The sequence below is a fragment of the Schizosaccharomyces pombe genome (genome assembly GCF_000002945.2).
Source record: "Schizosaccharomyces pombe strain 972h- genome assembly, chromosome: II".
NCBI classification, from domain to species: Eukaryota; Fungi; Ascomycota; class Schizosaccharomycetes; order Schizosaccharomycetales; family Schizosaccharomycetaceae; genus Schizosaccharomyces; species Schizosaccharomyces pombe.
In genome coordinates this window covers 121,690-145,439 of record NC_003423.3, presented here as the reverse complement: position 1 = coordinate 145,439, position 23,750 = coordinate 121,690, and the positions used below count along the sequence as shown (strand labels likewise).

The following is a 23,750-nucleotide window of genomic DNA, read 5'->3' as shown; positions in this document are numbered from 1 at the left end:
TAATAAAAAGTACTATTTTATCTTTTAAAGAAAAATAAGTCTTAAAAACACAATACAAATAAACAAAAGGTTGGTTATGATCCCAGGACTTCAGTATTTTTGAACATCACAATTTTTATATTTGGGAATGACTAGCTAAAGTATTCGTATTGCTTCAACAAAGTAGTGTTGAATAATAGGTAATTGCATTAATTTGCAATTGCAATGTCATTACTCATTGCAACTTAGTAACAACTAACATAACAACGACTGTTGAAAAAGAAAATGAAGTAGGTTATTGATATTTCCTCTATAATACCGATTTTAGCTTTGAATAAAATTACTTAAACTTCTGATGCTTAAGACTTCCAAAAAAAACTTTGTCATTCTCAAAATGAGCTAACGGAAGCAGGGATACGAATGTATAATGTGTCAAAGATAGTAATAAAATATATATACAAGGTAATAATAGACTTTTACACAAAGTTTTTAAAAGCGATACAAATGGAATGTATGCCAAACGTTGCGTAAAACGTCTTAGAAAAAGAGATTATAAACCAGTCCAATGAATTGTTTTAGGTAGTGTAAATTTTCCAGTAAGAGCAATGTCTTTACTGCTGGTTCCGACAAGAACGTTGTACTCGCCCTCTTCAGAACACCATTTTTCATTAAGTTCATCATAAAAAGAAGTAGCATACTTTATATCCAACTCAATTCTAATTAATTTGGTCTCTTTAGGACATAAAACCACTTTAGAAAACTCTTTTAGTTCTTTAACAGGTCGATTAACTGAACGAACGATTTGAGAAATATATACTTGTATAATTTCTGCACCAGACATGGGGCCAGTATTCGAAATCTCCAAATCGATCCTTAACCTTTCACCACAATTCTTCAAATAAAGATTGGATAATTCAAAAGTAGTATATGAAAGCCCATATCCAAATGGAAACAAGACCTCCCTTTCTACGGCTTCATAATACTTATACCCAACAAAGACGTCTTCTCCATAAACACAATGGCCACGGCTTGAACGAAATGAAAGATAGGCAGGATTATCCTTCAGTTTTTTAGGGAATGTTATTGGCAATTTTCCACAAGGGTTTTGCTCTCCAAAAATAATGTTTGCTAAAGCATTTCCTAATTCGTTACCGTTGTACCAAATGTGCAATAAGGTGTGGGCTTCAGAGATCCATGGCATCTCAATTGGAGTGCCTGATTGAGTCACAACTACTGTATTGGGATTGGATTGCAGAATAGAATAAACCAGTTTGTCAGATAACGATGGTAAAGTCATTGTTTTTCTATCTTCACCTTCCGTTTCCCATTCTGCTGTCAAACCCACACATAAAATCACACAATCAACTGATTTGGCAACCCTCACTGCGTAATCTATCTCCGTTTCAGGATCAATAACTTTAACACAGCCAATAGAGTATCTTCCTCCCGTACTGGGAGACAGATTAGTTGACAGCGTGTAAGTGGCTGCACTTCCATACTCGACCCGTACATTATACTTTCTCCCCTTCTTTAAATAAATAGAATTTCTCTCTTCTATTGTTCCAAATTCAAAAGTATGATTCGTAGGGGTTTGCTTTGTCTTGTTGTCGATTAATAAGACATCATCAATAAACAGCAGAGCCGTTCCAAACACAGATATCCCAAATTCATAAACAGCGTCCTCGTCAGGAATTAAATAACCTTCAATGTCTATATAGAAATAGCCATCCTTCATTTTGTCGTTACAATAATCGTAAAAACGAACAACTCCATCTTCTAAATCGTAATCGTCTATCAAAGTTCTATTTTCGGAGGTTGCAGGTTCAAGATAAAACTTCGCAACGTATCCATGCTTGCCGGTTCTAGGGTTGACTAATAAATTTGCAATATTTGGAAGGTTTAGATAGTTATGGCAACCAAGAGCATACTCTGGCACACCGTCTATTTTCGCTGCTATGCCATCATACATACTCACAGTATAATAAGGCTTCAAATTTGCCGATCCACCTCCGCTGTAATTACAAACCTTTGCGTTAGGTCCAATAACTGCAAACGTGCCCTTCCTTGACAATGGCAAAAGTTTCTTTTTATTTTTCAAGAGAACAATGGACTGGCTTGCAAATTTTTTAAGTGCTTCTCTTAAACAAGAGGAATCATTATTTAGCTCACAATGATTTTCTGCTTCTGTATTCTGCCAGGAATGTTTCACAAGCTTCAGGACATTCTTTGCTCTTTCATCTAAAATTGACTCCGAAAGCTCTTTGGATCCTACTAAGTGTTGAATAGTGTTGACATTTCGAAATCTCGGCTTTCCTGGCATCTCCAAATCCAAACCTGCATCTATAGCTTTCTTCAACGAATAAGTTCCAAACCAATCAGATATTATAGTACCTTTCCACTCCCACTCTTTTCTTAAAATATTGTCTAATAAAATTCGAGATTGGGAAACGTGTTCACCATTCACCTTGTTGTAAGAAGTCATAAGTGATTTGAAATTTGAATATTTGCATGCCAACTGAAATGGCATAAGATATACTTCTCTAAGTGCCCTTTGTGAGACGTCAATACTGACAGAGTTCCTTTCATCTTCCATATCATTACACACAAAATGCTTAATGCATGCTTGGACGTTTTTACTTTGCAATCCAAGAATAACATAACTAGCTGCAAGACCTGATAAAGTAGAATCTTCAGAAAATGATTCAAAACCCCTACCATTTAAGGGTCCACGATGGATATTTACCGTTGGACCCAAAACCACACTAACACCTTTCGCTTTTGCTTCTTCTGCTAAATATTCACCAACTTCGAATAGTAACTTTTTGTCGAAAGTAGCCCCTAGCGCTGTCCCACAGGGAAAACAAGCGGATGGTGAAGAATTGAAGAAGCTAGTTCCACGGATACCATTAGGGCCGTCTGATAATCTAATGGAAGGAATGTTAAGACGAGGAATTGCTGCAGTATGCCAAAGGTCAGTGCCGGAAAGCAGCATAGCCTTCTCACTTATATCCAATTGATTGATCAAATCTTCAACATCATGTTCCATCATCTTCTGAATAAAAACAGCATTGGTTAAGTAAAGGTACAAAATGCTTCGCAGTTGGTATTAAGCATGCACTGCTTTACGACTAACCGCGTTATACGTTGTAGTGAGTTAAGAACCGAAAATGAAGTAAATGAGTTTTTAAGTTGCATAAACAAGCTTAAGGATAGGCGCAATTTACGAGTTAAGTTTGTAAATCGAATTATAGTATAACTCTTTTACAATGGCAAACTTTGAAGATTCTAGAATCAAACCGAAAAATGTGGAATCGCGCTGAAGATCAACTTCAAGCATGAGCTTTCGTGTTCAATAGAGGAAAAAAATATAGATTATACTACTATTGTTGGCATTGGGCATCTGATTGATAATTCAAGCAGTTTGTCAACACTGCAAGATTCCTTTGTTTTTGCTGAGCTGTTTTGCAAAAACATGATAAATTTCTACCAGTTGCTTCTGCACCACGGCTCTGCACTATAGAAGTAATCCAATACTAAGAAATTGAACGTATTGTCGCTTTTATAAGGACAAAAGGCTGATTAATTGAATCCTGTTCAGCAAAATTATCTGAAGTAAAAAAATGCTTTGACATATACAGTCTTAATTTTTAGAACATGTCATTTGAACAAATGAAGTTACGTATTATTTGTTTTGTTTAAGAAACATCAATCCAACCAAGCTGGAACAAACAATGGTTTTGTTAAATTATAAGGTATGTTAAGAGTACACATTTTGGCTCAAAATTTGATTTGTGCTTTATATTATTATATTTTTTAGTTATCTTCATTACAACCGACTTTTACAAGAACCCACCAAATAATTTATAGGGCTTTAATGTTTCCTCATAACAATTTCCCCTAATTTAGATATGAATTTGATGGTTTGAAGCGATTATTTCGAGTTTTAGTTCTTGACAAATTTAATCGACGTAATGATGAAGAATTGAATATTTTGCTGTTGGTGGTTTTTTTGCTTAGTTGGGATAATACTAAAAGCAAGAAAATTAATATTATTTAAATATCTTAATTCACATAAATCGATTTACTGTCAAAAACTCTTAAATTACAGTAGTTCGCTTTAAAAAAAATTCTAATCTTAAAGAATTATTTATGGACATAAATTTTTTTAAACTGGATATCACTTTAAGTTCGTTAAAATCTTTCATTTTATAAATTTTCTTTAAAATAATATTGGTACTGGAGATGTATGGCATTAAAATATTTCACATGTTAATAACTATTTATCTTTAATTTTTTCTTAATTTATAAAAATTATTACTGGATGTAACAATAGAAAGATACTTTTGTATTTGATCTTGAATTTTGCTTTATTATGACTTCAAAATTTTTTATTGATCTTATTAGAGGATAAATGATGCCGAGCCACAAATTATTAAATATTTTTTTATTGTCTCTATATTTCTTAGCTTCTGGCTTATCAATTTTATTTCATCAACTGAACAAAATGAAGAATGTGTACGCATTTTTTATATTTCTCGACAGCACCTCTTTCCCTATACTTTCATTACATATAAGAAATTGATTTAATTTTTGTCACTTCAAGCCTCATTTAATTAAATGTCTTTATTCCAAGAAAAGTGACTTTATGCCCTCTCTATTCAATCTCATTAAGGGCAATTAACCAGCTAATATATGTAGATAACTTACGATTTATTAGCGGCGTTTTTGCAGAAGTAAATTATGATTTACAAGATTGCAAAATTGACATTTAATGAAAATGTAGTTTACTATAAAGAATATCAACAAAAACAGACTGAGGAGACTATGTAGTTTTCATATGAATAAGTACCCAATCGCTTAATAAGAACTTCTTCTAACTCAATTAATAATTTTAGAATTTATCTCCGTATCCTTCAGCACTCAAAAACTACATATATTTATCAAATGGTGGATTAAGAAGGAAATATATTGCTAATGCTAATATTAGTTACGGCATGGCACATAACTTCTGTAAGCAGTTTTAACGCAATATTTAATACCATTATAAATTTGCATTATCAATATCAGGTGATTGCTGTTATAATCAGATTTTAAGAATAGTTAGCGTTCTATGTGCGAAAGCTGATGACTCATGCATAAAGCACCGATCGCAATTTGTCATCTTGTTAATATAAAAACGTCCCTACTGTCCATAAAAGATACAAAGTGATATGACCTTTACCATAATCCATCTACATCGTCTTCGTGAGATTTAAAAAACTAAGCATACCAAATACAACCTGCTCTCTTTTTAAAACGTTTATTTTTTATACTTTAATTTACCGAGGGTTCTGGGCTCATTCATTAAATTTGTTAAGTTTGTTAACAAAGTAAAAAATGATGAATTATGTTAAATCCTTAGGAACATACAATACTCGCAATATGGAAAAAGAATCGTCTAAAGACTTAGTACAAAATGAAGATACTCCTCTTCCTGTACAGAAGATTTCCATGTCACTGTTTCACGAAATAGTGTTTGTATTTATAGCATGTACTGCTCAATTGATGACTCAAGCTGGTTTAGGTCAATCAATTGCTCCAAACAATATCATAGGTAAATCACTGGGTACGACAAACCCTGGTCAACTAAGTTGGTTTCCTGCCTCATACAGTTTAACTGTAGGCACTTTTATTTTAATCGCGGGTCGACTAGGTGATATTTATGGACATAAGAAAATGTTTGTGTTAGGGTATATTTGGTTTTGCATATGGTCCCTTATTTCGGGATTTAGCTACTACGCCAAATCAGTGATTATGTTTGATGTATGTAGGGCGCTCACCGGAATTGCTCCTGCATTCTTACTGCCAAATGCTCTTGCACTTCTCGGTCGAGTATATCCACCAGGGAAAAAGAAAAATTTAATATTTGCTTTATTTGGGGCTACAGCTCCTAATGGATTTCTCTTGGGATCAGTTTTTTCTGGTATTTTTGCACAACTTTCCTGGTGGCCATGGACATATTGGACAACAGCGATTGTGTGTATAGTATTTGCGATTATTGGTTACTTTGCTATACCACACATAGAAGCTGATGAAGTTGAGGAAAAGCAAAAGTTTGATTACTTGGGGGCTTTCTTTGGTGTTTCCGGTTTAGTTCTAATCAATTTTTCATGGAACCAGGGTCCAGTAGTAGGCTGGCAAGTCCCATATGTATATATATTACTAATAATTGGATTCTTGTCACTTGTTGTGTTTGTGCTTGTTGAGAAACGAGTTGTACAGCCAATTTTAGCACCATCGATGATGAATAGTGAAATGGGGTGTGTTTTAATATGTGTAGCCGCAGGATGGGCATGTTTTGGGATTTGGATGTACTATTTATGGCAATTTTTAGAAAATTTACGATTCGCTACTCCACTTTTAGTAACAGCTCAGCTGACGCCTGTCGGTATTAGTGGTTGCGCAGCGGCTCTTACTACCGGATACTTACTCAAGCGCCTTAAGCCTACTAAGATAATGGTTGTTTCAATGATTGCATTTACAGTTGGTACCATTTTGATTGCAACAGCTCCCATTCATCAGACCTATTGGGCACAAACATTTGTGTCGATTATAGTTACCCCGTGGGGAATGGATATGAGCTTCCCTGCCGCTACCTTGATGTTGAGTGATTTTGTTCCAAAACAACATCAAGGAATCGCTGCTTCGCTTGTTAGTACTGTGGTTAACTATTCCATTTCCATTGGACTTGGGATTGCGGGAACTGTGGAAACCCATTTAAATCACAAAGGAGTTGACCTTATTCGAGGATATAGAAGTGCCTGGTATATGGGTACAGGTTTTGGAGGTTTAGGCGTCTGTGTTGCTATATTGACAGTATTTGCGAGCTATTTAAAAGTAGGACAACAGAAAAGTCCCAAATTTCCATTAATTATGAAAAACACAAAAGCCGTTTAATTTGATTGCAATTACAAGTTATAAAGCGTATACGGCTCAATTGTATGGGTAAGAATTGAAAATTATGGTTTATAACGTGCTTAATTTTAGTATACAACTGCCTACCTAATTTTTTGCAAGCTTTAGATCTCATAGTTGAGCAGGTTTTTTAGTTAGTTATATAATTATTGTTTTTAAGAAATTTTGGTTAGCGAAAAAAATTATATATAGATTTCCCAAGCTTACAATGAGTATTTGGAATTTAGAAATATATTTCTTGGAAAAAGTATTGATTACTGAAGAAACAATGGGAGTTTTAGCTCAAAAAAAAAATTCAAATAGACAGCCAAACCCATTAATCGCATTGTTCTGATTAGTAATTCAGGGAAACTTCACAAAAAGCCATGGAGGTAAAAATTAAAACAATGATTTGAGTAATAAAGAAAGACAAAATACTTATATAGAACATCTAGATACTATTGTTAATCATAAGCTGATGCAAAACTGTTAAGTGCTTCTAAATAGTGATTTCGCTTCTCTTCTGATATCCATGCTGCCTCAAATGAATTTCTACAGATCTGTACTAGCTCTTTTTTCGTAAGGGATGCCCCCTTTTGTGCCAAGTTGAAATTTTCCGTAATATAAAAGCAATGCATATAAGCAGGATCATCAGAATTAATGGTGACTTTTAGACCCGTGTCCAACATTATGCGTATCTCTGGCTGAGCTTTCCCAGGGTATACAATTTCGTTTGAAAAGGGGCATACGGTGAAGGGAATATTTCGCTCAAGAGCAAGTTTTATTAATTCGGGATCATCCAAAATATTAATACCATGATCAATCCGTTCAACACCAATATCCTCTAAAGCTTGGCGAATATGGGTTGTCGTATTTTTCTGATGCAAATCGCAATGACATGTCAGTCGATATCCTAACTGCCTTGCCCTTTGGAACACTTTGAGAAATTTAATGGGTGGGTTATTTTCCTCGTTAGAATCAAGTCCAATACCAATGATTTCGGATTTGTAAGGCAAAGAAGCGTTTAATGTCTCTTCTGCATTTTCAAAGCTCATTTCCCTGATAAAACACATGATCAGCTGCGAGTATATATGAAAATCTCGCATTGCATCATCGCGAGCACGAATAAGCCCTTTAATTACTGTTTCAAAGGAAATCCCTCTTCTTGTATGAAGTTGTGGATCAAAAAACATTTCCGCGTATACTACATTCTGTGATGCTGCTTTTCTTAGATACTGATAACAAAGATCATAAAAATCTTGCTCATGTAGTAACAATTCTACACCCTCGTAGTAAACTTCTAAAAATGATGCCAAATCATGAAAATTGTAGCTCTCTTTGATTTCCTCAATGCTACTCTGTTTTAGTGGAATTTTATTTCGATGAGATAGCTTAAGCTTAAGTTCAGCTTCCAAGGTCCCTTCTAAATGGAGATGTAGTTCAGCTTTTGGTAACTTTTCAATGAACCTTTCAATATCAGTCATTATTCCTTTATTCTCATAAAAAGGTGCTTGCAAAGGTTATTTAAATTTTAGTGAATGAAATTACAAACGTTTCAGACAGATAAGATTATGTCCATAGATAAGATTACTAAATTATTGAGCACACTTTTCTGATTTTGATAATAAGTGATTTCTAATTAAATCATAACTGGAGGATTTTTTACAATTTGTTAATCTACAAACATTCCCTTACTCAATTAAGGGAAAATATTGAGTAAAAGCGAGGATCATAAGACTTTTCACGTCCCTTTCTCGCTGGTTCAACAGTTGAAGCTGTCTGCTCTAGAAATTAGTGTAATTGTTCTTAAGTCATTAAGGCCTTTAAATGGTACCTTCCATCTGTTAAAAATAATGGTGAAATAATTTTACACATTTAAACCCTGTGTTCCACAATTGTATCAATATGCTCGGAGACATCGGTGGGGAGTAAAACTTCATAGACCATCGGCAATTTCACGTCAACGATCCGTTACGTTCAATATACGTTAAAAGTCCTAAGTGTCATTAATAGAGATAACAATACTAATCAAACACATTGCTTCTTGTAAAAATTATTAGTTAAAATGCTACACATGCAGCTCAACTGAACCTCGCACTTCATTTACTTTCGCAGGGAAATAGTTACTAAGATAATAATAATCTACATTACCTGGAATGTCGCAACTTAACAACTGAGAAAAATGATTACAGCATCAAACCCCAAAAGAACCAATTATAAATCTCGAGCTATCAACCCGAAATGTCAAAATATATATTTTTCAGTAAGGTTTTATTATATTAAGGACAAAACAATTTAAACTAGAAAAACAGACAATCATTTGTATAAACAAATAAAAAAAAATGAAGATTGGCGAACCCAATCGTGTCCCCGCCTATTTGGAATAATTTAATATTATATTTTTTAAAAAGGAATTGCATTCATTGTTATGCAGTTGATATAAAAACAGATCACGGATGATGATGATATAAATGAAAGAAAAATTTGAAGATGTTCCAATACATTAAAAAATCCCATTAACATACCAGCTCTTCCACTTTGAGTTGCACTCAACTTTACCATCACCACCATAAAATAATTCCACCCGATCTATCTCATCGGCGTCACGACCTTTAGTCTCTGGTAACAAAAGTGTGAAAAGAATACCACCCCACATACAACCGCAGAAAATCCACATGACATTACCATATCCAATGATACTAGTCAAAAAGTTGAAAAGAAGTGATGCAAGAATAGCACCGCACTTACCCAAGGCAGCAGAAATACCATGAGCGGTACCGCGAACACGAGCGGGGAAGACCTCAGCGGGATAAATAAAAGTGGTGGAGTTGGGACCAAAGTTAGAAAACAGTTGGGCAATAACAAAACAAGCAAATCGACCACCAGTGGAAATTTCGTTCCAACGTCCTGCCAAAATTGCAAACATCAAACCAGTAATCACGAAACCTTGTAGTTGAATCCATTTACGTCCAAGGATCTCAACAAGGAAGACATTGAACCAGTATCCAGGAACATAACCGGCGACAGCAATAATCAAATTACCAATTGCGTTTTTCATCAATGTGCGGTATTCGTTCGTACCACTACTGAAGCCGATATTCTTAAGAATGACAGATTGATTAAGATTGACACCATAGAAGGCAATATCCAACAAAAACCAACAAACAGAAGTACCCAAAAGATGTTTGAAGTGGTGCCATTGTCTAAAGTATTGGATAAAGCCACTTCTGTTAGCAGGAGCACTAACTGATTCAAATTGTTTCTCAATGTTTTCAGGCTCATTCTCAACGGTATTAGAGCGACTCAAGTAATTCTCACTAGATTCATGGATTTCAGGGTGTCCTTTGGTGACAGATGGATTTTTAACAAGCTCATCGTCCTCAAAGTTGAGTGAAGTTTTAGGATCTCTATTATCGCCGGAATTGAGCTGTTGTGAATTTTTAAACTTTTGAGTTTCCTCCATCATAAGACGAGGGATAAGGACACCAATTGCAGGAACCAAAGCAAGACCAAATTGTAAACGCCAAACACCTTCGAGTTTACGGTAATGACCTTCACGATTCAATGGATGTTCGAAACAACCCAAAAGGATGATGGTGACAATGGCACCAGCAAGAGTTCCGAAACCTTGGAAGGCAAAAATCAAAGAAATAAGAGTACCACGACGGTTCAGTTTACTACGTTCAGAAGTAATGGCGGCGGACATTGGATAATCACCACCAATACCAACACCAAGCAACCAACGCCAGCAGAACACCCACATCATTTTAGAAAGGGGGGAATGGATACTTTTAGGCATGGCAATCAAAAGAATAGTGGCGATAATAACAATAATCATTTCTTTACCGTAGACAAATTTACGGCCAAAGAAATCTCCCATAAAACCAAACATCAGTTGACCAAAGATATTACCAATGTTTGAAGCGGCATTAACCAAACCACGAATACCAGAGGGATAATGACCCTTTCCGTTGGGTCCCTTTTCAATACCACCCCAGTAAAGATATTCGAAAATGGGAGTGACCAAGTTGATAATAAAAAGATCGTAACTATCAAGGAAGAAACCCACACCAGCTAACATCATGAGTCTAAATTCCTTTGCAGTCAAACCCAACCAGAAACGGTTTTCATGTTGCTGATCTTCAGCTTCTACTTGTTCAAGGGGAACGGGCCTCTCCTCTGCCGTATTAGAATCCCCATGGCTTTTAAAAATATTAAGCTTCATTCTGATAAACTCTTTAATTTCTCAAAGGATGAGGAATGAAGGAAGGAAAGGGTAAAATCAAGAACAGATGCTAATTAAAAGCAAAAATACTTTTTTCTCTGTCTCAATCAAGAAGTAGGGAATTATTTGGTATAGGAATTGGAAGCGTTTAATAGTGTCGTTACAGACAGCAGAACTGTGAGCTTATCTACTTCAATATATAGTAAAGTAGAAGACTGCTCAGTAAAATCTTTTGCTTTAGAACGCCCAAAAAAATTGCAATAAAGCTTAGCGTCAGCATTCCCTGGCAACCGGCATAGGTAAATGATTCCTTAAAAATTTCGCCCATTCCCACCGGAAGGAGGGATGCCCAGCATTTCTAGAACGCTAAACTTAATACTCCAGATCATCTTTGTCCACTATTTCATTTTTCAAATAACAATACCTAATATACAACATTTTGACACGACATTCAGGTAACACAACTGTCGTTTTCACTAACGAAAACTTCTGTCTAAAAATAAAATTGTGGACTCGTGATATAGGGGAAGATTCAAATTTCACGTTTGCCGAGTAAATTATGTATTTTAACATAGACAAACCGAAACATGACCTAAAGAGAGGAACTTTCGACACTCAACCATGTAAACCAAATCGTCATGATTTAAATCGCTAAACGCTGTCCAATAAAGCCAAAGCCAATGCAGAAATCAGAGCCAACTTGATTTAACAAAAATTACTCAATAAACTTTCCGTGGCGATAGGCGATAGGATAACAAAATGTATTCGTCTGTGAAAATTATTCTATGTCATGCGATATGGCCGAAGGGAACCTGAACACGTACGCATTTTTTAACGAGAGGTTAGGTGGTTCAAGGTAGGCGAAAGGTCGTCCATTCCCACCACGGGTCACCTCCCGAGATAGCTTGATTCGACAAACAAAAAGATAATATAGTGTTTGCATCAAAGTAAAGGAATACGTTCATATCGAGGGCGGACAAATTCATCGTTATTGTTTAAGTCATAGCCGGTTAGCTCCACTTCCATTAGCAAAAACGTTGAAGACGTAAAATAACCATACTTGTCAAAAAGTTTCTGAACGCTTTGAAAAAGAAACATCCAGATTGCTTATAATAAAATTTGTAAAAAAATTATTAAACGTTAACAGTATCATAATAGTTCCCTGGTGACCCCAAATTCGCCCGAAGCATGTTCCTAAATTCTCACAACGCTACGCTGTGGCGGGAAACACTCTCACAAGTGCAGTTGTTTTTAGTCTAGAAATGAATTTTTCAAGGCACTTAGAGATTTCCGCGTCATTCCCATAAGCTAGCTGTCACCTCTGAAATCAACCGGCAATTATACCCTCACTTATCGCCATCGTCAAGCCGTTGATCGGGTACTATAGCATAATCCGTTAACACCAAATTACATACCCAGACTTCACGGAAAATAGGGGCACAGTAACCACAGCTCACTTAGCAATGCACTAACAAGACTCAGCAATTCAAGCATTAGTTATTTCATGTTTGTGGTGTGTAAACCACATTCAAACAAGATATATCAATGCTTGCAAAACGAGACTCGTAATGCTAAACAAACAAGCATGTTTACAACCCCCCCTGCCACTTTATCAAAAGTGAAACCGTTAAGCTGAAGTTGATGCTTCAAATTTTTTTTCTGTCAATAAAATTCAAACATTAGTATTGTAAAAACAATATATATGCTTATTAATTACTAAGAACAAACATAAAAAATCACCCCGAAACACAAAATCTGGTTTATCAACTGTTTAGACTAAACATGACTAAACAAATAATCTAAAATGTAAAAAAAATTTAAATTTGTCTATCACATATTATATTACAAACTAAATTTATTTAACCAAATATGTTCAGAAGGTGGTTTCTTTTTTAAAAAGGAAAATTGTATATGCGGGTACTTGTATACTTATATAACTAACTTGCTGAAAATGACGTCATTGCGGGTTGGGAAGTGCGGTATGGCTATGAATTCTTAAGTATTATGCAATGGTTGCTTGGAAAATTAGCATGATGTGTGCGGATGGAAATAGAAATTAAAAGTGTTATTCTTAAGCCTATTCAATGTGACTCTGTAGAGGGATACAGGGAATTCACTAAACTTGCCATGCTTTTCTTTCAGCTTTCATTATTTAATAAACTTCCTTTGTTTACTTGGCTTGTACAAACGCTTTTAATTAATAATAAAATAGCTTTAGAATAACAGTTAACAAGGTAATGGAATTTTATTGGTAGACGAAATACTTAATTAATTCCTATGGCTTCAAAATAAATGAATTCTTCCGACGTTTAAACCGCGCATTTATTGCTACTACTGGTGTTGTACAAGTAGATTTATGTAAACAGTCTCAGACATGTCCCTAAATATATGTATATATTTTTTTTACGAAAGAGATATTCCAATCTAAATAGTCGAGAGGATATATTGTTAAATAAATACCCTTCTTTCTTGCTACCATTATCATGGTACTATGCAGACTCTGAAATTATTAACTTACATTCAATTCATCCCGTTATCGATTATTCTGTACTACAAAAGCCTCATTTTTCCATAGATGTTATTTTCAAATTGTTTTTACGATTACGGTATCATATTTTCGTTTATACTTTACTGGCGATTTCTCGGGTTTAAAAAAAAAAAAAATCTGGATTGAGAATTGGGTCTGTCATTGTATAAAATTTTCCGTTTCTAACTCACACCGGAACACTAGATTTAGTTCCGTAGATTTAAAAAAAAAAAATAAATAAAATTTTTTTTTAGTTCTTTTTCTTTTTTCTTTATTATGTTAATAAATTAATTAATTAATTCATCTCTTTATTGCGATTATCCAAATTGGATGCTAAGGCTTGCACAGCATTAATTAATCATGTGAATGTTGCGCATGGTAGTTTTAGCATTTTGCAATTTTAAATACAGATTCATCAGAAAACTGATGCCATTAGATTTTCACTAAAATTATATACTGACTGATATCTAACCCTTTTGTAATTTGCATCTTAGAGCATAAAATATTCAATATCGAATAACAAAGCCTGTATTGACATTTGCATTTTTGGTTCAAATTAATCCTGTAACTTTCTTTTACAACGAAGGTAGTTAAAAAAGCCAGTGAGCTTTAAATAAAATTCTTTTCCTTCGATTAACACAAGTTCCTTACTTTTGCCTTTAATTCATTTTAATCATTGCTTTGTTCTAACTATTCTCCTGTAACCTTTCCATTGATATATTACGCCCGCGAGGCATCAAACACTTTATGAAATATAAAAGTCGGACCAATATCTAGTTATGTTAATTGCATCCGCTACTTATCTTGTACATTACTCTATTTTTAGTGTATATTCCATTTCGCAAATTTAGGTAATAATTGCATAGCCATTTTTGCATTTTCCTCGTGGCTAACACAACGATTGTTTCTTCTTTCAAATAAAACAAAAATGAACAAAGAAAGTTACCCTCTATTCCACAATAGCTCTCATCCCAAACTTGGACGTATTAAGTTCGCAAAATAAAAATAATTAAAATAGTGTCGAAAATGATGATGGAGAAAAAAATATTTTTCCTATAGTGAGAGGTTTTTTGAACAAAGAAAGATCGGAAAAATTATGATAAAAATTTCAAATTTATTTTTTTTTCTCAAAAATGCTTAGAACCAAATGTATACTGTACATGCAAAACTGCTCAAATGCGATAATAAAAAAGGTCTTAGTTTTATAATTCTTGAAACAAGACAAACAGATTTTAAACAACATATTATACTTATTAAATACTATGACTAAATAGAGCAGCGACTTTAGATATATATATTTTTAAAGCGTGAACGCTTATATACTTCAATTTATAATCATATATGATAAATTTACATTTTTGGAATAACTTTAGTATATAAGGAATTACTACATTATGATAAAACAATGAGAGTTAAACAAATAAACGAACATGCCATAAAGTAGCGCCATTCATTCATTTATATATATAAGAGAGTGCTTCAGCTTCATAATCAGTTTTCATGAGCCAAATAAAATCATTATTAAGCCGATGATAGAAAATAACAAAAAAAAAGCAAAAATATTTTATTTTCTCTGTAATCATATACAATAAAGCAAACTCGGTCCTTATTGAACACTGGCTATTTTATTAATGCGCATCAATTTGAAAAAAATGGTATGTTAGCAGCGTTCGCTACGCCGCGATGCATTTGCCACACAAAAGATGGTAATTATTTAGACTTGCTAGACTCCAAAAAATATTTTATTTACAGTGCATCAAATACGACTTGAACTTCAATGATAGATTCTATTACTTCAATGAGAATTATTTTCATCTCCTATTATTCAGTTGCCTACACGCTGCAATATAACAACGCACTGCTTTTCAACGCTATTCACTCATAAGAAACTGCACAACCCAAATGAATATTAAAAGTCATCTGAAACCATAATTTAACGAATTATCGTAATATTTGAAATGGTTCGTAAACATTGTTACGTTAAAGTACCTTTCAAAAGTTACATTCTACGCTATATTTTGCGTTTTAACTAAAGGGGAGTTTGTAAAAATTTAATTGACATTACATAGGCTTTAAATAGCAAAAAAAGGACATAAATGAATTTTAAATTTTTGCTACAAATACTGTAAAAACGTACAGTAGAGTTGAGGTAAGAACGTATCAGACAAATGCATTACTCAAATTATTTCTAGTTCCCCATTTGAACAAGCAACTTCATACAAAAAGTTGGGTTGTTGAGCAGTGTATAGACCCACTGGGTTATCAGCATTTTCGCGAATAGCTTTGGCACGAGTGGGATGAACGTGCTTTCTTTCTCCCACCTTGGTTGCACTATCAATTAACAACTGAATTTGGCATGATCGCTCCATCAATGAAAGAAGATATGCTGCCTCATCCACAGTAGTACCAACTGTCATAATGCCATGATTCTGAACAAGAACAGCTTTATAATCTGCTAATCCTTTAGCGGTACGTCTTCCTTCTTCTGGCATCGATATCACATCATCCATGTCAAAATAAATTCCATGATTATTATAAAACACACAACAGTCTGTGTTCAACATATCCAATGGCTTTCCCAAAGCTGAAAATGCCTTACCGTAAATTGAGTGTACGTGACAAACACAAATTACCTCAGGTCGCACTTTGTGCATTTCATAATGGATGGCAAATCCCGAAGTATTATACTTCATCTTGCTTCCACCAATGATTTCGCCATCGCTGTTGATATGAACCAAATCGCTAGGCTTCATCAAGGAAAAGGGGACTTCCAAAGGATTTATCCAAAAAGTATTCTCATCAATTGGATCCCTTACAGTAACATGTCCTGCTGTTCCTTCATTATATCCATTTCTACCAAACATGCGAAAAGCTGCAGCCATATGATTAAGCATCCATTTTCTTTTAGTATGTAAGTCTTCAAATTCAGGCAATCCAGTTACTTTAGCCATTTTGTATTAAAAAAAAATAATTCAAAATGATATTAATTTCTTTGGTATTTCGACAGTGCAGATATAGGCGAATTATTGTAATTCACTTTTAATAGCTTCAGAAAATAAAGACAATTTCATTCGTGAACAGAGTATGTATATAAATAAAATTTTGATTCCTTTGTTGATAATTACCCTTTCGAAATAGAGGGGTTCGAAACGATGAGGGGTTGGCTGGCCTGTTCGTGGAGTAGTGAAAAACTTTAAAGTAAATACATGATTGAATTCATTTTCATAAAACAAACAGTAACACAAATTAGATTTAATGCTTATTAAGAACAACTGAACATTTTCAGTTAATAAAAATGCTTGTAACGCACATTTTCTCAAGCAAATTTCAACAAGTTCTTCTTGCTTAAGATACTAAAAACCGTCTTTTTTAAAAGGCCAGAACTGTTTTGTCACATGGGGGTCTTAATATTTTAAGTTATAATTTGCTTTTTTAAAAAACAGCAAATAAGATTTAAATCGCAGAATGCTATTAAAGTTCGTTCATGTTGCGAAGGTTCCCCGGTTAACCTTACCAAGCTCACAAAAGCTCTGGTTCTTCACGATCTTCTCCGCATTTTCAACTTTATATGATCAAGGTTAATTCAATCAATATTATTGGACAGATCAATTTAATTACAGTGACATCATAAATAGAAGCTAACAAACTTACAATAGGAATTGTTAACGATTCTTCACTAAAAGTAAAGTACTCTCTACACTTCAAATGAAGCAAATTATATAGGTTTTTTTCGTGCTTCTTTTCATGTTCCTTTGTTCGATTTTTTATTTTTTTATTGACTGCTCTGAAAGGCATTTTAAGGAAAAATATTTTATTTTTTTGGAAGCAATGCCTTTAAGTTCACTAGATCGTTCTGGAGCGATGTAGCTTGGTATTGAATTTGTAAACATTAGTATATTCCAAAATGTTACCCTAAAAGTTTAGAAAGAAAATGTACGCAATGATGTTAAGGCTGGTGCTAACTTTTGATAGAGACGTTAGGACTTAATAATTACAACTTTCGTTATTCCGCCGAATTTAATTTTATGAATTGCTACGGTACCAGAATATTATCGTTCTATTTGAGTTAACAGGAAATCTAATACGCGAATGAAACTAGTAAAGTCTAGGTGAATGTCAATTTGACGAAGCATTGCACGGTTTTGCAACGATATTTTATTTGATATAAAGCCATATTTTTTAACACTCTAATTTCAAGTAAACATCTAATCATACTTACCCTCCTCGAATGCTAACGCTTTTTTTTCTTAGAAATTTGATCACTTTATATCCCGAAGCCTTTACGTTTGATTTTCTTTTTAATATACTGTATGAGTTATTTTAAATCTATTTGTTGTACTGCGCCATATAATCTAATCATATTCATTTCCAAAAATTTAAGTATTCATTCATTACCACAAGAATATCAGGCTAAACGTACAAAGAAGAGTAGATAACCAAAAAGTTAGCGAATTAAACCGTAGATATCAGTGATACTGCTTTTACGAACAAAATTATCATGTAAACATAAAGAAAACTTCATTTTGTATATATATATTTTTCTGAACGTGTAAAAAACCAATAGCTTCAATTGCAAGTATGATATGATATCTAGATTTATTGTAATACAGGTAAAGAACGATTAAAAATTATTAAATGAGACCGCTTTCTTTAGCCAACGAATAAAACATCGAGTCTTTGTTTTCCAACAATTTTTTAGTTGCATCAAATTCAACCACTTTTCCATGATCTAAGACTAAGATGCGATCTGAATCCATTACCGTATTAATTCTATGTGCAACTGTTAAAATTGTACGATCTTTGAAGCGTTTGCGAATGGTCTGCTGTACAATAGCATCAGTTTCAGCATGGACTGATGCTGTTGCCTCATCCAGCAATAATATACGGGTCGAAGTAAGTAAAACTCTTGCTAAACATATTAATTGGCGTTGACCAGACGAAAAATTTGCACCTCCTTCAGCAACCCTAGAATACAATCCATCTTCCAACTGAGAAATGCAGTTTTTTAGAGAAGCAATTTCTAATACCTCCCAAATTTTTTTATCAGTTAGTCTATGATTCGGATCAAGATTTTCTCGAATGTTGCCCTCAAATATTTGACTTTCTTGTGGAATGATAGATAATCGCGAGCGCAAGTCGTATAATCCAAATTTCGTTATGTCTTCGTTATCTATTTCAATTTTTCCTTCAGTTGGTTCAATTATTCTAAACAATGCCATCGCCAAAGTTGATTTTCCTGCCCCGGTGCGACCGACGATACCGATCTTTTCCCGTGGGGAAATTTCAATGTTAATGTTATTTAAAGCAAAGGATAAGTCCTCACGATATTTAGCACTATAATGATTGAAAGAGACTGCCCCATCAGTGGGCCATTCACAAGGTGGTCGATTCTCTGGAATAATTTCCGGTGCTTCACTCTTAACATTAATGTATTCTAGAATTCTCTCTACAGAAACAGTGTTATTTTCAGCATCAACAGATTGCTGCACTATAAATGAGAGACCTTGAGTAATTTGTATTGCATATGACAGCGAAAAACCCACTAAGCCCGGGTTGGGACTACCTTTAATTGCAGAAAGGATTCCATAAAATGCTGTACAAAAAATGATTAAGTCTCCAATGCATTCCACTCGAATAGCTTGCCATCTACTGGAACTGAAAAACATGAACCATACACGATGATTGGTATCAATTCGTAGGTCATTTTCTTCAACGAAAGTCTCTTGCATACCGTACGCTCGGATTGTTGATAAACCGCTTAATGATTCTTGAACATGTGCGTATAAAGGACTTCTGGTGACATTATCTAGTCTTTTTAATTCACGTGAAGTTCGCACATAGTAAGCCCTATTATAAAGATACAGAAAAAACAGAGGAACTATCAGAAGTAAAGATAATGGTGCAGAATAGCAGATAACTCCCAAAATGAAGAGCACTTGAATTGAATTTCGAAAGAAAAACATAAATGTCAACGAAACTACTTCATCAACTTTGTATACATCGTTCGAAAATCGGTTTAAGATTCTTCCACTAGACGTGGTTTCAAAAAAGCCCATCGGAGCACGCAAAATCGTCTTAAGCATTGAATCATGCAAATATCGACCGCTTCGTATACCGCACAACACCGTCATAGTCAAGCTACTACTTGAAATGAAAGCACATGATAAAAATCCAAAAAATAAATAAATTCCAAGATAGAAATAAGGGCTAGGGTTAAGTTCTGAACTTGATTTTCCATTTTCTTCACTCCAATGTTTCAACCAAACATTGGTTGCGACGTTCATCATTATACCACTTATTATGAAGAAGAAGTATAGTAAAATTAAGCCGATGGAACATGATTTAAAATACATCCAATATACATGCCATTTAACCTTACCGCGTTGAACAAGTTCATCAGTTTGAGCAACACACTTTCCCTTATCATCTTCTGTCACTTTTTGGCGGATCGGATTTCTCTTTCTAGATTTATACTTATTAGAACTATCTTTTCTTTCACTTGAAGAATACGTTTCTAAGCCTTCGACATGAATTGAAGGAGCCAAAGAAATTTGAGTACTTGGATACGATGTAGTATGTTCGGGTAAAGGCTGCGTGTCCTTCTCATCGTTGAACTCCGATAGTTGTTGTTTTAGCTCAGAATTTGTCGAGACAAATAAGTGCTCATAGTTTCCTTTTTCAACAATTTTTCCATTGCTTAATATATAAATTGAGTCTGCTTCTTTAAGCACATTTAAAGAATTTGTTGTAAGAACAACACAGTGCGTCCTCAAGAAACCTTCTGGACCAAAAAGATTTTTAATTAAATCTCTGCTTACATGCTGATCTACGGAAGACAAAACATCATCGAGAAGATAGATGTCTGCTTGAGAATATATTGCACGAGCAAGTGAGATTCTCGACTTTTGACCCCCCGACAGCGATGCACCTTTTTGGCCGACTTCCGTTTGATCCCCTTCAGTAAATATTTCAAAATCACGTTTCAAGCAGCATGCATGAATGGTTTTCTCATACAATTCAGGATCAAATTCAGATCCGAAGAGAATGTTTTCCCGGATAGTTGCATCAAAGATCCATGGTTGCTGAGCTGCATAAGCTAGTGAACCACATTGGAAAACAGAACCTGAATTTTTATACATATTCCCCATACATGCTTCTAGCAAAGAAGACTTACCCGCTCCAACTTTGCCAAATATGCAAGTCAGCTCACCATTTTTTGCGACAAAATTAATTTGACGTAAAGTTGGCGTTACTTGTTGCTTTAGTGTTTTTTTAGACCAACTGAAGGTGCCACTTTTAATTTCAAGACAAATTTCATGAGGAATCTCTGTAGCGGGAAATCGTTGTACCCCATTGTAATCCAATTCTTGTGCTATGAGAAATTCATATATTCGAGAAACGGATACAGATGCTTCCAACAAAGAACTAATTACTGTGGGTAACATGGCCAATGGGAATTGCAACAGGTTGAAAAGACTTACAGCAGGAAATACTATATCCGCAGTGAGAGCTTGAGTTTTCCCATGGAAAATAATAAAGGCTCCAAAAGCAACAGTTGTAACAATAATGGTAGTAAAAATCCAGGCAAAATCACCAATTGCAGTGATGAAACCAATTTTTTTTAACATACTTAATTCTTTAGTATTTCTTATATGCAGTAGCTTCTGAAGGAATGGGGTTTCCCATGCATAAAGTTTAATACTGCGTATATTATTGATAATTTCGGTCATCAATTTGGAACGGGAATCTTTGTTTTTCATTAAAATACTTTGAAACTTCTTGTACACATTGGCGACAATAATGTTGCATGGAAATAGTATAACGGATGCAGCGACACCCGTAAAAGCGCTATATCCCATAAGGTGGTATAAATTTGAAAGAGCTAAAGCAATTTGAAATGGACCTGAAACAATAATGAATAAATATATCGGCAGATCACTTATTTTTTGAGTATCGACAGCCATGTAATTTATTATATCACCAATAGATCGATTTTGGCGTGCTGAACTTGATAGAAGAAGAGATTTACGATAAATAGATGCAAGTAGTTCCGTTTTCCATCTCATTCCAAGCAACATAATAAGCTGATTATATTGTTGTAGTAATAAAGTTTGGAGGAAATTAGCGACAAGAACCAAGATAGCGATTATAAAACCTCTACTTGGGGATTCAGGATTGGGAGAAGTATAAGAACTAATAAAGAGAATGGTTTTCTGAATCAATGTTGGCTGAACAAAAGCAAGTACATCTTGAATCAACTTTGTGATGGTAATTAGAGCTACAAGTTTCCAATGATTAAAAAATAAAAGTTTCCATAAAAACAGACTTCTTCGTTTATTCTTCGAATGGTATATCCACCAGTCTTCAAAACCAATTATTAAATTGCCAGATCGCTCATCTGGAGGAAGTAGCCAAACATCAGATTCCTTTAAATAGTTAGTGTAACCAAATTTTATGAAAGAACTGATCCAAGAAAATGATAACTTTGAGAATATGTTCGCATATCGAACTTCAGAAGGTCTTATCCCCTTCTCTTCAACTTCGTTTGTATCATCAGAATACCAGACACGATTGCAAGGCGGGACATAAACCTCACTAATAAAGCATACGAGCGAGCAGAACAGAGTAATTAAAGTAAGCAACCGAGCCATACTGGTAATTGCAATATAGGGACTGAACAACAAAATCAAAAGTGAGGTAACTACTTTCAGAAGCCAAAATATCAATAGAGAAGCCATGGGAACTCTTAGAGTTGATTGCTCAGCAAACTGTAAAAATAATACGAAACAATAAGTTACAACTGAAAAAAAATTCCACCCGATGTTTTTTGTCTTATATCCCACATATATTTGTGTAATAATAACAAGTGCTATCGAAAAGAACTTCATCCAGATGGTCCAAAATTGCGAAAAGTGAGGACGAAAGATCCGTCTCCTAACGTCAAAAACATATTGTAAGCCCCCGCTAACTAAAGCGAATAAATTTGGGATAAGCAAAACCAGAGACAAGCCTTTGTTTGCGGTGATCATTACATGTATACTTATCCAAATACTTTATTAAAAGCGATGCTTAAGTCTTTCTATACAGGGCTAAGTAGAGTAATCGGAGCGCTATGTAGGATTCAAAATAAAGTTAATGTTAGGATATCAGATCACCATCTATAAAAGTGTTGGTAGTTGACTAATAACGTTTGCGCTGAATCTCATTATGTTGCTTAATAACATCTGATAAATTAATCGGAGTTAAATATTCTTGAACTCGGAGTTTAGATTCGACACCGGTCAAGTGTCTTCAGTCCATTAGGAAGGGCAAGCAAACCTCTAATTCACTGTTGTAGATGTGTTCTGTAATCAATAAAAGAGAAGACCTTGAAAGAATACCTACTGAGATTTTTTCATATTTTGTAGTTTTATGAAACGATATCATTTTAGAAATATCAAACTTTTAGATATAAACTATAGTTATGATTCTCGTCTTATAAACGCACCTGGATGTCTAGCGTTCCATCTAAAGTGAAACTTTGCGCATCTTAGCAATGTTTATCACGTTAAAAATTTCGAAGTTAATAAAACAGAAAAACTCGTCTATAGTACTTTCTCTAGTTTCAATAATACTTTATGTCAACAAGCAAAGCCTTAACTGAGGTGGTAAAAGACGACAAAGGAAGTCCTAAGATTAGGAAAAGTATAAGTATCCAGTATATAAAATTTTATAACTATAATTCTTTTCCAAAATAAAATCAAAAACAAACTAAATATAAAATGAAGCATAATTTCAGCTGTTTATTCGAAGATTGTCATCTTTGTGAAGTATGGATTAACATAAATTAGGCCTCACAACAATTAGTTGAACTCACTTGAATAAAAATTCTTACGAATGCAAATTTTGATCATTTGCATTAATTTTATATTCTTGATTGTAAACAAAACTAGTTAGGAAATTATAATGCTGAAGAAGAAGTAAAAAATATTTGATAATTCGATAACATAATAAATTGCTTGCTTTCTTTAAGATTTTCCCTATTTTTGTTCAATTTAAAAAAATGGGAAACAAAAGAAGAAAAGAAATTGATTCTATGTTTGTGTA

General features: G+C 34.2%; 6 protein-coding genes and 21 long non-coding RNA genes across 27 annotated transcripts, besides 1 other annotated feature; 14 read left to right on the top strand and 13 right to left on the bottom strand.

The window, feature by feature from the left end:
- Positions 1 to 46: 46 nt before the first annotated feature.
- SPOM_SPBC1683.04 (glycosyl hydrolase family 3) lies at positions 47 to 3,028 on the bottom strand (the record flags this gene model as incomplete). The annotated part of the gene is made up of 1 exon (NM_001020966.3): positions 47 to 3,028. One exon carries the CDS (start codon positions 3,026 to 3,028, stop codon positions 530 to 532), a length of 2,499 nt encoding a protein of 832 aa, NP_595060.1. The 3' UTR covers positions 47 to 529.
- SPOM_SPNCRNA.4587 lies at positions 1,153 to 1,700 on the top strand. The gene has a single exon (NR_193946.1). It is a non-coding gene; the product is annotated as a non-coding RNA (long non-coding RNA).
- A 231-nt stretch (positions 3,029 to 3,259) lies between the features above and the next one.
- Positions 3,260 to 4,155, top strand: SPOM_SPNCRNA.1315. Its single transcript, NR_150187.1, has one exon. It is a non-coding gene; the product is annotated as a non-coding RNA (long non-coding RNA).
- SPOM_SPNCRNA.297 lies at positions 3,513 to 4,005 on the bottom strand. The gene has a single exon (NR_150709.1). It is a non-coding gene; the product is annotated as a non-coding RNA (long non-coding RNA).
- A 197-nt stretch (positions 4,156 to 4,352) lies between the features above and the next one.
- SPOM_SPNCRNA.296 lies at positions 4,353 to 4,966 on the bottom strand. The gene has a single exon (NR_150708.1). It is a non-coding gene; the product is annotated as a non-coding RNA (long non-coding RNA).
- SPOM_SPNCRNA.4586 lies at positions 4,411 to 5,012 on the top strand. The gene has a single exon (NR_193945.1). It is a non-coding gene; the product is annotated as a non-coding RNA (long non-coding RNA).
- Positions 5,013 to 5,181: 169 nt separating this feature from the next.
- On the top strand, positions 5,182 to 7,142 carry amf1 (transporter Amf1). Its single transcript, NM_001020965.3, has one exon. It carries the CDS (start codon positions 5,356 to 5,358, stop codon positions 6,913 to 6,915), a length of 1,560 nt encoding a protein of 519 aa, NP_595059.1. The 5' UTR covers positions 5,182 to 5,355; the 3' UTR covers positions 6,916 to 7,142.
- Positions 5,342 to 6,326, bottom strand: SPOM_SPNCRNA.4585. Its single transcript, NR_193944.1, has one exon. It is a non-coding gene; the product is annotated as a non-coding RNA (long non-coding RNA).
- SPOM_SPBC1683.02 (adenine/adenosine deaminase family protein) lies at positions 6,970 to 8,427 on the bottom strand. The gene has a single exon (NM_001356099.2). It carries the CDS (start codon positions 8,394 to 8,396, stop codon positions 7,377 to 7,379), a length of 1,020 nt encoding a protein of 339 aa, NP_001342962.1. The 5' UTR covers positions 8,397 to 8,427; the 3' UTR covers positions 6,970 to 7,376.
- SPOM_SPNCRNA.4584 lies at positions 7,759 to 8,399 on the top strand. The gene has a single exon (NR_193943.1). It is a non-coding gene; the product is annotated as a non-coding RNA (long non-coding RNA).
- A 457-nt stretch (positions 8,428 to 8,884) lies between the features above and the next one.
- Positions 8,885 to 9,055: an LONG TERMINAL REPEAT.
- A 109-nt stretch (positions 9,056 to 9,164) lies between these two features.
- On the bottom strand, positions 9,165 to 11,438 carry pho841 (inorganic phosphate transporter Pho841). Its single transcript, NM_001020963.3, has one exon. It carries the CDS (start codon positions 11,135 to 11,137, stop codon positions 9,416 to 9,418), a length of 1,722 nt encoding a protein of 573 aa, NP_595057.1. The 5' UTR covers positions 11,138 to 11,438; the 3' UTR covers positions 9,165 to 9,415.
- A 1,631-nt stretch (positions 11,439 to 13,069) lies between these two features.
- SPOM_SPNCRNA.4583 lies at positions 13,070 to 13,405 on the top strand. Its single transcript, NR_193942.1, has one exon. It is a non-coding gene; the product is annotated as a non-coding RNA (long non-coding RNA).
- A 149-nt stretch (positions 13,406 to 13,554) lies between these two features.
- SPOM_SPNCRNA.4582 lies at positions 13,555 to 13,864 on the top strand. Its single transcript, NR_193941.1, has one exon. It is a non-coding gene; the product is annotated as a non-coding RNA (long non-coding RNA).
- Positions 13,865 to 14,050: 186 nt separating this feature from the next.
- Positions 14,051 to 14,695, bottom strand: SPOM_SPNCRNA.4581. The gene has a single exon (NR_193940.1). It is a non-coding gene; the product is annotated as a non-coding RNA (long non-coding RNA).
- On the top strand, positions 14,557 to 14,821 carry SPOM_SPNCRNA.4580. Its single transcript, NR_193939.1, has one exon. It is a non-coding gene; the product is annotated as a non-coding RNA (long non-coding RNA).
- Positions 14,822 to 15,197: 376 nt separating this feature from the next.
- On the top strand, positions 15,198 to 16,634 carry SPOM_SPNCRNA.4578. Its single transcript, NR_193937.1, has one exon. It is a non-coding gene; the product is annotated as a non-coding RNA (long non-coding RNA).
- Positions 15,387 to 15,638, bottom strand: SPOM_SPNCRNA.4579. Its single transcript, NR_193938.1, has one exon. It is a non-coding gene; the product is annotated as a non-coding RNA (long non-coding RNA).
- On the bottom strand, positions 15,698 to 16,830 carry mug14 (adducin, involved in actin cytoskeleton organization). The gene has a single exon (NM_001020962.3). The coding sequence runs from the start codon at positions 16,613 to 16,615 to the stop codon at positions 15,842 to 15,844; it is 774 nt and encodes a 257-aa protein (NP_595056.1). The 5' UTR covers positions 16,616 to 16,830; the 3' UTR covers positions 15,698 to 15,841.
- On the bottom strand, positions 16,714 to 17,503 carry SPOM_SPNCRNA.1314. The gene has a single exon (NR_150186.1). It is a non-coding gene; the product is annotated as a non-coding RNA, possible alternative UTR (long non-coding RNA).
- Positions 16,870 to 18,058, top strand: SPOM_SPNCRNA.1313. Its single transcript, NR_150185.1, has one exon. It is a non-coding gene; the product is annotated as a non-coding RNA (long non-coding RNA).
- On the bottom strand, positions 17,637 to 18,129 carry SPOM_SPNCRNA.294. The gene has a single exon (NR_150707.1). It is a non-coding gene; the product is annotated as a non-coding RNA (long non-coding RNA).
- Positions 17,979 to 22,798, bottom strand: abc3 (multi drug resistance-associated protein abc3). The gene has a single exon (NM_001020961.3). The coding sequence runs from the start codon at positions 22,691 to 22,693 to the stop codon at positions 18,296 to 18,298; it is 4,398 nt and encodes a 1,465-aa protein (NP_595055.1). The 5' UTR covers positions 22,694 to 22,798; the 3' UTR covers positions 17,979 to 18,295.
- SPOM_SPNCRNA.4577 lies at positions 18,359 to 18,643 on the top strand. The gene has a single exon (NR_193936.1). It is a non-coding gene; the product is annotated as a non-coding RNA (long non-coding RNA).
- SPOM_SPNCRNA.4576 lies at positions 18,845 to 19,063 on the top strand. The gene has a single exon (NR_193935.1). It is a non-coding gene; the product is annotated as a non-coding RNA (long non-coding RNA).
- On the top strand, positions 19,115 to 21,736 carry SPOM_SPNCRNA.1312. The gene has a single exon (NR_150184.1). It is a non-coding gene; the product is annotated as a non-coding RNA (long non-coding RNA).
- Positions 22,066 to 23,289, top strand: SPOM_SPNCRNA.4575. Its single transcript, NR_193934.1, has one exon. It is a non-coding gene; the product is annotated as a non-coding RNA (long non-coding RNA).
- On the bottom strand, positions 23,123 to 23,380 carry SPOM_SPNCRNA.4574. The gene has a single exon (NR_193933.1). It is a non-coding gene; the product is annotated as a non-coding RNA (long non-coding RNA).
- Positions 23,381 to 23,750: the final 370 nt, after the last annotated feature.

What these genes read in the sequence shown, in the direction of transcription:
- amf1 (NM_001020965.3), top strand. Translation starts at nt 5,356, where the DNA reads ATGATGAATTATGTTAAATCCTTAGGAACATACAATACTCGCAATATG.
- SPOM_SPBC1683.02 (NM_001356099.2), bottom strand. Translation starts at nt 8,396, where the DNA reads ATGACTGATATTGAAAGGTTCATTGAAAAGTTACCAAAAGCTGAACTA.
- pho841 (NM_001020963.3), bottom strand. Translation starts at nt 11,137, where the DNA reads ATGAAGCTTAATATTTTTAAAAGCCATGGGGATTCTAATACGGCAGAG.
- mug14 (NM_001020962.3), bottom strand. Translation starts at nt 16,615, where the DNA reads ATGGCTAAAGTAACTGGATTGCCTGAATTTGAAGACTTACATACTAAA.
- abc3 (NM_001020961.3), bottom strand. Translation starts at nt 22,693, where the DNA reads ATGATCACCGCAAACAAAGGCTTGTCTCTGGTTTTGCTTATCCCAAAT.